Source organism: Protomyctophum bolini (genome assembly GCF_963924005.1).
Source record: "Protomyctophum bolini genome assembly, chromosome: 8".
Classification (NCBI taxonomy): domain Eukaryota; kingdom Metazoa; phylum Chordata; class Actinopteri; order Myctophiformes; family Myctophidae; genus Protomyctophum; species Protomyctophum bolini.
In genome coordinates, this window is record NC_137869.1 from 31736688 (window position 1) to 31745269 (window position 8582).

An 8582-nucleotide genomic window follows, 5' to 3' on the forward strand; every position below is an offset into this window, starting at 1 on the left:
ACAGAGAAACCCTAGCAGTGTCTCTGTACTGGCCCGGACAGGGTCGAGCTGACATCTAATATTCAACAGCGCATATGCACCTCTATGCCAAGACACTTCTATGCTCCATCGTACAACGGTGTGTCTTGTGCAATGCAGAGGATAAGTCATGATTTTGCTCAGGCACTCCAAAAGCACTGGTGGAGAGTAACAGACGCACGCACACGCACACACGCACATGCATGCATGCACGCGCACACACACACACACACACACACACACACACACACACACACACACACACACACACACACAAAAAAACCAGGTCAGACACAGGGCGAGAGTTTTAAAAATAAGCGTGGTTTATAAAACCCAGACAGAATCACCAAAGTGTATACAGAAATACAAATATCATCAGGAAAACCATCATAGCACAGTGTTATACACTCAACATTTACAAACTACTCCGTAAAAGGGAACTCAGTCAGAGGTTGGGTCGGAGTGTAAGACTTTTCCTTTCTTTTAGTGTTATCTATCTTAAAATCACATTTAACCACGTAACATATTTGTAAATTTGTATCTTGTTTCTCTATCTTATCAAAGTACAACCTAGCAAACTACAGGTACTATCACGTTCCCCTACATAGGTCAGAGAAAGGTTACAACATCGAGAGATTGGACAGAGGAAGATGCAGAGATATCTAGGACTTTTACATCATGAGGTTTCAGCAAGCAGTAAAAACGAGTGGATTATCAGTTATCACCCATGAGAAAATGTGATATCAGGGCTTGCGTTATCGTCGTTATCATCGTCGTCATCGTCATCATCATCATCATCATAACAATCAAACTGTACAAAGTAACCCTATTATTGTCAGTGGGTTATACATACTAGTGTATCTCCATGACCATGTCTACAAATAACAGACGTCAGTCAATTGAAGATAATTTAGTTTTAGTTTTGACCTCCATACACTTGAAGGCATATTTAAAAAATCCCCCAGTGTGTACATATATAGATCCTAGATCTGTGACATAATCAACTTACTTTCACTATTACTGACAGCAAAAGTAGTTGGCTACAGCTCAATGAGACCATCAGTCAGGAGTTGTTTCTCCAACAGTATCTTGTTGTCTGTACTCTGGACTGGGGTCAGTTCCTGTGGCATACTCCTCAACCAAGGGAATGATTGAAGGGACGTACATTATGCTCACGTGTTTTCTCTCCCTTGGACTCATATCGTTGTCGTCGGCCAGGCACCTTTTTTTTGTTTTACATAAATTAATGCATTATTTCATCATACAAGAGTGTCGCACAGAGTAGTGAAAATAGCCGATCTACAAGCTCACAATGCGTTGCAATGTGACTTACCTTGTAGATCTGCAATAAAATAAAATAAAAATAAAAAAGGAACAATTTTGGACATACAAGGTTTCCACCCGACAGCAACGATATACTCATATACAAGTGTAGAAGTGTAGGCTACAGAAACTGCCCTTGCCTCCTCCCCCCCATCTCCTCCACAAGCCCTGGACGCAAACCCCGGGGATGATGGAGCCCGGAAATAAGGTAGAATCACCAACAAGGTACACGCAATCACAATCCAGAATCAGTTTCTTCGTTTCTATGTATATTTTTTCTATGGTCTATTGTTTTTTTTACAAACACATTTGGATTGATTCACACATGAAAAAAGAGTGCAGGATTGTGAACAATCAAAAAAGCCCCTCATCACCTAAAAAAATACTGCTTGTTTTAGAGCACAAAAACAAAAACAAAGAACATTTAAATGTATGAAACCAGCCATTGTCTCAGAAGATACAATGATCGTTAATATACACGTAATGTAAAATAAATTAAGTCTATGTACATTGTTAAACTAAAGCAGCATGCAGGCAAGACAACAGGTACATACAGCCTTACTACAAAACAATCTGCTGTAGGGTTGTGCTGCTGTCACATACACAAGCAACACAGTCAGAGAGAGACTGACAATGATGTGTGTGTGTGTGTGTGTGTGTGTGTGTGTGTGTGTGTGTGTGTGTGTGTGTGTGTGTGTGTGTGTGTGTGTGTGTGTGTGTGTGTGTGTGTGTGTGTGCGTGCGTGCGTGCGTGTCTCTGACAGTAAGTGAAGTTATTACCTGGATAGGCAAGCTATCTTCCAAAAGGCCATAAATGCAAACCTTTAAGCAGGGATTGTACTGTACAAACAGGATTGTGCAACCATTAAGCATCTTCTCTTTTACCAACAATGGGAAAACAGAAGCAGAGGAAAAAAAATTAAGTTCCTTCTTGTGGGTAATAAACACCATAGTGTCTCTGCTCTCTGGGTTTGGGATAATGGTTAAAGAGGAAGAGAGAGCATGAATGGAAACTACTACATGTAAAGATAATTATTTCCTTCTGGAAGACAGTGGCCAAAGACCCCTGAGACAGGAGCGGGCTACCAACCTTGAAAGTTACAACCGATTGTTGCTCACAACATATTGTTCAGTCTGCAAGGCATGCGGCCACACCATGTAGGGGCATCTGTGTGAGCATGTACACTGTACAGTATGTGTTTGTATGTATAGTACTATTAGTACATGAAGAGTTGAAGATAATAAAAATAAAAATAAACTGAAAAAAGGCTGATGATGGATGTCAGATGTAATTATTTTTTATCCCTGGTGTTGCTCATTCAAAACACAATTATACATAAACGACATTCACAACAGTACAAGTATTTTAAAAAAAGGTGCTAAAATGAACAAGGCAACAGTGAACATTACGGCACACAATGACGTGATGAGTGCATCACATTGCACCTGTTCTGTGTAGAAATAACTCAACATGCAACTCTGTTGAACACCTGAACATTACTGTTACATTCAACATAACATTTATAATAATAATAATAATAATAACAATAATAATAACAACAACAACAATACAAGCAATACTAATCATATATCAACTGGGCTTCCAGCAGTAGATTAAAAACCTACAAAGACCAAAACTGTCCCCATCAAACAGTTCAATCAATGACGTATTCAAAACAATTACAGAATCACTCCATTCGTGTTACTTTCCCTTGGGCTCCCGCTCTTGCACCCTTTAAGCAGGTTAAATGGAGGAAGTTTAGACAGAGACACATTCATGGAACTAAAGCTTTGGCAGTTATAGCAATGCACATTGGGCACTTGAGATAAATGACTACATAAACATGGTGGCGTTTGATTGGAGTTTTGTTGAAACTCTTATGTTTACCCTAATTTCAGGCCTAGACAGGAGAGAACGACGACATTAGTAGGAAAGTCTTTGTCCTGAAGTCCACAGAAGGTGTTCAAGACATTAGCTTTGTAAAGCCAGTATTACAAACATTAGAAAATACAGGAACAAAAATTGCACAAATGCTCGAGCTATTTCCATTCTTATAAATAACACATAGTAGTACATAACTATGATATCAGAGTAATAATGCACATTAAAAAAAATATTACAAAGCAACTTCACAGACTATAAACCTATTTGAATCAAAACATATTCATACATTTTTTTTAAATGTTTTCTTTATGTATTAAATGCACTTTTCCGGCAAGTGCTTCCAGGGTTGCTGTTGTACACTGACTTTATTAAAACTCAATAAACAAAATCAACCAACCGAAAGTGGTGGAGTAGAAAAAATAAACCAACAAGTTGAAACCAGTTGATTTTTGTTGATATGTTTGAGAATTGTTGAGTCCTTCCTCATGTTTCTGTTATTATTGTTTAGTATAAGTCTCTTGATTGGCTTGTTTTCTCCCTGTCGATCCTGGTGTAGTAAAAAATAAGCATGTAAACAACAGTCCTCTATAACCTATCTATGCAGCCTTCCAAAAGAATTCCATGGAAAAGATGAAATAAATTTAAACCAATAATACAAATGTCTCAAAATGAAGACAACAACCTAAAAAGCTTGTTTAGAAAAGAGCAAAGACGTTGGTGTCCTTCCAGATATGTGCCATTCCTGTGCAGTAGTAGCCTGGGTTCGAGCCTGCTTCGCGGCGTTCCGTGATTTGTTTTGTCTCGCTGGAGAGACAAAACAAATCCCGGAATGCAGCGAAGCAGGCTGGAAACCAGGCTAGTGCGGTAGCCTCTCACGCCTTCTGTATATAACATGGAAGAAGTGGAACTGCTAACCCCTAAAACTGTAGCAATACTCAACTATGCTTGTTGTGCTTCAGTATGTCTATGTTGCTCAAGTGTTTTCTTTTGCATTATGTGGTTGTTTTTGTGTACAGTATGTGCATGCATTTGTGTGTGTGTGTGTGTGTGTGTGTGTGTGTGTGTGTGTGTGTCTGTGTGTCTGTGTGTCTGTGTGTGTGTGTGTGTGTGTGTGTGTGTGTGTGTGTGTGTGTGTGTGTGTGTGTGTGTGTGTGTGTGCACACGTGCACGCGTGCGTGTGTGTGCGTGTGCATGTGCGACACCCTGGACTCAGCTGAAAGCTTCATCATCCGTGTCCTCAATCAGAACCTTGGTGTCCTTCTTGGATCTAGAGAGAAGGATGGACAGAATGACACATGCTGTTAATGTTTCCTAGTTCTGACTGTACACATCAATGTATTGTACACTAACAACAAACAAATGCACAGTTAAAATAGGCGAATAGCACACAGACTTTTCCCCCCAAAGCCGAGAAGTTAGACAGAGATGCAACACTCTTTAACATAACATATATACTGTATCAACAAATTGGCAAAAATGTTAGAACAGTCTACAGCTCCAGGCATCCCCTTGGCAAACACAGAAATCAAATGCTTACTTTTCGCAGATGAACTGCTGCTGCTGTCTCCAACCAAGGAAAGACTACAGCCACAACTTGATCTCCTACACAAATTCTCCCAGACATGGGCCCTGACAGTGAACCTATAACTAAAATCATGATATTTCAAAAAAGATCCAGCTGCCAAAACCATACATCTTTCCTAAATACAATCCCACTAGAACAAACAAAAAACTATACATACCTCGGCCTAAACATCAGCAGCACAGGGAACTACAACCAAGCTGTAAAGGACCTGAGAGACAAGGCAAGAAGGGCATTCTATGCCATCAAAATAAACACCAAAATAGACATCCATTCAAACCTGGCTGTGATAGAACCAATTTCCCTCTATGCTTGCGATATCTGGTGACCATTAGCAAACCATGACCTTGAATAATGGGATAAACACCAAACCGAGACCCTACACACAGAATTCTGCAAATCCATTCTCCGTACCCAGCGAAAAACACCCAAATAATGCATGCAGGGCAGAATTAGGACGATACTCATAATCAAAATAAAAAAGAGAGCACTTAAGTTCTAGAACCACCTAAAAGAAAGTGACCCAGATGCACTCCATAACAAGGCACTCAAACACAGCAAAACTCTGGAGATGCCCCCCTAAGCCAGCTGGCCCTGGAACTCTGGGCACAAACACAAACAGAGCCACGAGATAGAAAACCCATTGGACTAAACCAAATTATAAAACAGCAAAGGAAAACTATCACATTGGAAAGAAGCAACACAAAAGCAGAGTAAACTAGAATGCTACGTATCTGGCCCAAAACAGAGAATACACAGTGGCAGAATACCTGAGCACCGTGACCGACCCAAAACAAAGAAAAATCTTAACTAGGTACAGACTCAGTGAGCACAGTCTTGCGATCGAGAAAGACTGTCATAGGCAGACATGTATCCCGAGAGAAGACAGACTATGCACCCACTGCACACAAAATGAAGTGGAAACCGAGCTACATCTGTCCATTGTACCAAGACATCAGAGACACATACTACCACAGATTACAACCACACAGAGATTTAGAAAACATGACTAATTGAACACAACCACCCTAAAGACTAGGTACATAGAAATTGATCTATTGAAGATAGCGGGCTGTATTTTGCGGGCTGTATTTTGCGTGTCTTAAGTACCAGGTCTTATTACTTAACTTAAGACCTGGAGGCGTGGTCAATGCTCTTTGGCCACTCAGAAATTGGAATAGCCAAATGGCATTGATCACGCCTCCACGTCTTAAGTTAAGTAATAAGACCTGGTACGCAAAATACAGCCCTCTGACTCATTTTAGTTTTGATTGTATTATTGTATTGTGCTTTCTGCTTTGGCAATGTAAACGTATGTTTACTCATGCCAATAAAGCCCTTTTAATTGAATTGAATTGTACTACATTATGCTGTGCACAGTGTGCTATGTGCACTGATTCTCAACCTGTGGGCTGTGAGGATATTGCAAGTGGGCCTCCAAATAAAATAGCAGATGTACAAGCTCACAACGCATTGTGTGTTGTGAACCATTAGCTATTTTCAGCATGCAACCAAGTGTAAGATCAGGCATCAGCCATCAAGGGCCCCCAAAATATGTTTTTGTAGACAAAATCAACTGTAAATGTAGTCGACTAAAATCTTATGATATTTACTCGACTAAAAGTAAACCAAAACTAAAGCGTTTCAGATGACTAAAATATGACTAAAAACTAAAATTAATTTTATTCAAAAGACTATGACTATCAAAAATTGCGTCAAAATGAGCACTGCTCTACTAAAGACGGTGCAGTTTGTTTCCTTACTGTGAGGACAGCAGGGGGCGCCGCAGCGACAGGCTGTAGGACCTCTTCCTGGCCTTCTTGCCGGCGCGGTTGCGCACCCCGTCCTCCTGGTCCATCATCTGCTCCAGCAGAGTCTGGTCGTCGGCGTTGAGCGGAGCCACACTGATGTCCCTCACCGCACGGAACTCACCACAGTTGTTCAGGTGCTCGTTCTCCAAGCGGAAGAAGTTCCACACGAAACGCCTGCAAACAGCCAACACAAGTTGGTGACACTGTGGTTCTGCAAAGCAGTGGTTCTCCAACAAGTTCATGTGTAATTGGCTGTGGACACCCCCCCCCCCCACACACACACACCCTCCCCCCAAATGAAAATATTGTGCACCAGTAGCCCAGGATTATGTTTCCTAAAATTTCTGAGATTGTAGATCGGCTATTTTAAAATTTGCACTCGATATATGAGCATAAAAGGGACACAGACAGATAGATAGTCTTCTTACAACGGTGGGGGGGCATGCATTTCCAATTCGTTCCCAATTCGTTCGCAGATTTTAATTATCATCAGTAAACATTCCATAACAAATGAATCCCTATTTTATAGTTAATCTCTAAAATAGCACATATGTGACCACATTTGACTGAGGGACTGCCATTGGATTTTTTTTAATGAAAGCAGGGAATCATCGCTTCAAATTGACATATTGGTTGTTCAGTTTGACCCACCAACATGGCTTATAGAAGTTGAGAAAACAGGCTTGAAAGGTTCACTTCTGTGGTCTCTAACATTACACTTAGCTACAGTACATGTTTAAGCATTTATTTCATATTTACATTTCAGCTCTGACACTTATTTCAGAGATGCTCTAGTATGTGAAGAAAAAAAGCTTTTCTCCTCTGGTGAAAAGCTGGAATTTGCGCGATGGCAGGCTCTCAGTCAAATCTGGTCACATATATACTGTAAGATCACATGTTGCGATGCAACGCACTGTGAGATCATAGATCTTCTATTTTGGGAACATTTTAGTATTTACTTTAGTAAAGTAACATTTGATGAGTATTTCGGGACCTACCTGAAAACTTCCAGAGGAGCCAGCACAGTAGCTACCATGTCTCCCACATGGGGGATGTTGGTCATGGTGGTCAGAGAGAGAGAGATGGTCCAGGCAAAACGCAGGATCACATCTTCCAGGATTGCACAATAGTAATACGCCTGGACACAACAGAGACACACATTTAGAGAGGGAGAGACATGTTATGTGTGCCTGTCAAGTGTTGCGACAGTGTTTCTGAAAAGTCGCTTGTAAATATGGTTGTATATACGGTAGGTTGCGTTTATTTGGTCTTGTTTCTAAAGTGTAGTTGATTATTTGGGCTTGTTTCCTAATGTTGTTTAAACCAGTGGTTCTCAAACATTTTCACGTCAAGGACACGTTCATCTGTATTTTTCCATCAACAAACATTGGTTTGTCTAAAGTATTTTGTGCCAGGGACCCCCATACCAGATTTGTGTTTAAATTAAAAATATTTAAATGTATTTTTCAAAATGTGTCACTGTGTGCGTGCGTGCGTGTTGTATGGATACTTTAACTTTAACATATACGTAGCTCTACCTTGTGTGGATAAACGATCTCCTCCCTGAGGAAGGTGTTCTCTCCAGCTCCCCTATCAAACAGACCCCAGTCCATGCGCAGGTCCCAGATCAGCGTGTAGACAGAACTAATGGCCGAGAACCCAATCAGCAAGTAGAAGAACATGTCAGCGTCCCCATGCCCCTGCTCTGGAACGCACAAAGACAAACATATGCCATATGGCAGTTTTACTGCAATGTTTGAATTGCAACAATAGTGAACGGATCAGGAGTCTCTGTGGTATAATGACCTGAACCACCAGAGGGAGCCTCAATACCATCAATATACCTCAGCAATAATCTACTGCTGCTTTTATGAGTGCCTTCCATTAATATTCATTAACACATGTCCTTGTTAAAACTTGTTCTACTTATGTAGAATGTTACACTATTTAGACCTGAGGCCGAT

At 40.7% G+C, this 8582-nt stretch overlaps 1 protein-coding gene across 1 annotated transcript in view; it reads right to left on the reverse strand.

Annotated features, from left to right (window-relative positions):
- Nucleotides 1–328: 328 nt before the first annotated feature.
- xpr1a (xenotropic and polytropic retrovirus receptor 1a) overlaps nt 329–8582 on the reverse strand; it is a 99065-nt gene continuing 90811 nt past the window's right edge. The window contains exons 12-15 of the mRNA XM_080770851.1: nt 8157–8323; nt 7617–7756; nt 6571–6792; nt 329–4492 (exon numbers count right to left, since the gene is read on the reverse strand). Of these exons, the coding sequence (XP_080626977.1) occupies nt 4435–4492; nt 6571–6792; nt 7617–7756; nt 8157–8323 (587 nt within the window). The 3' untranslated portion in view covers nt 329–4434. The remainder of the gene's footprint in view (nt 4493–6570; nt 6793–7616; nt 7757–8156; nt 8324–8582) is intronic.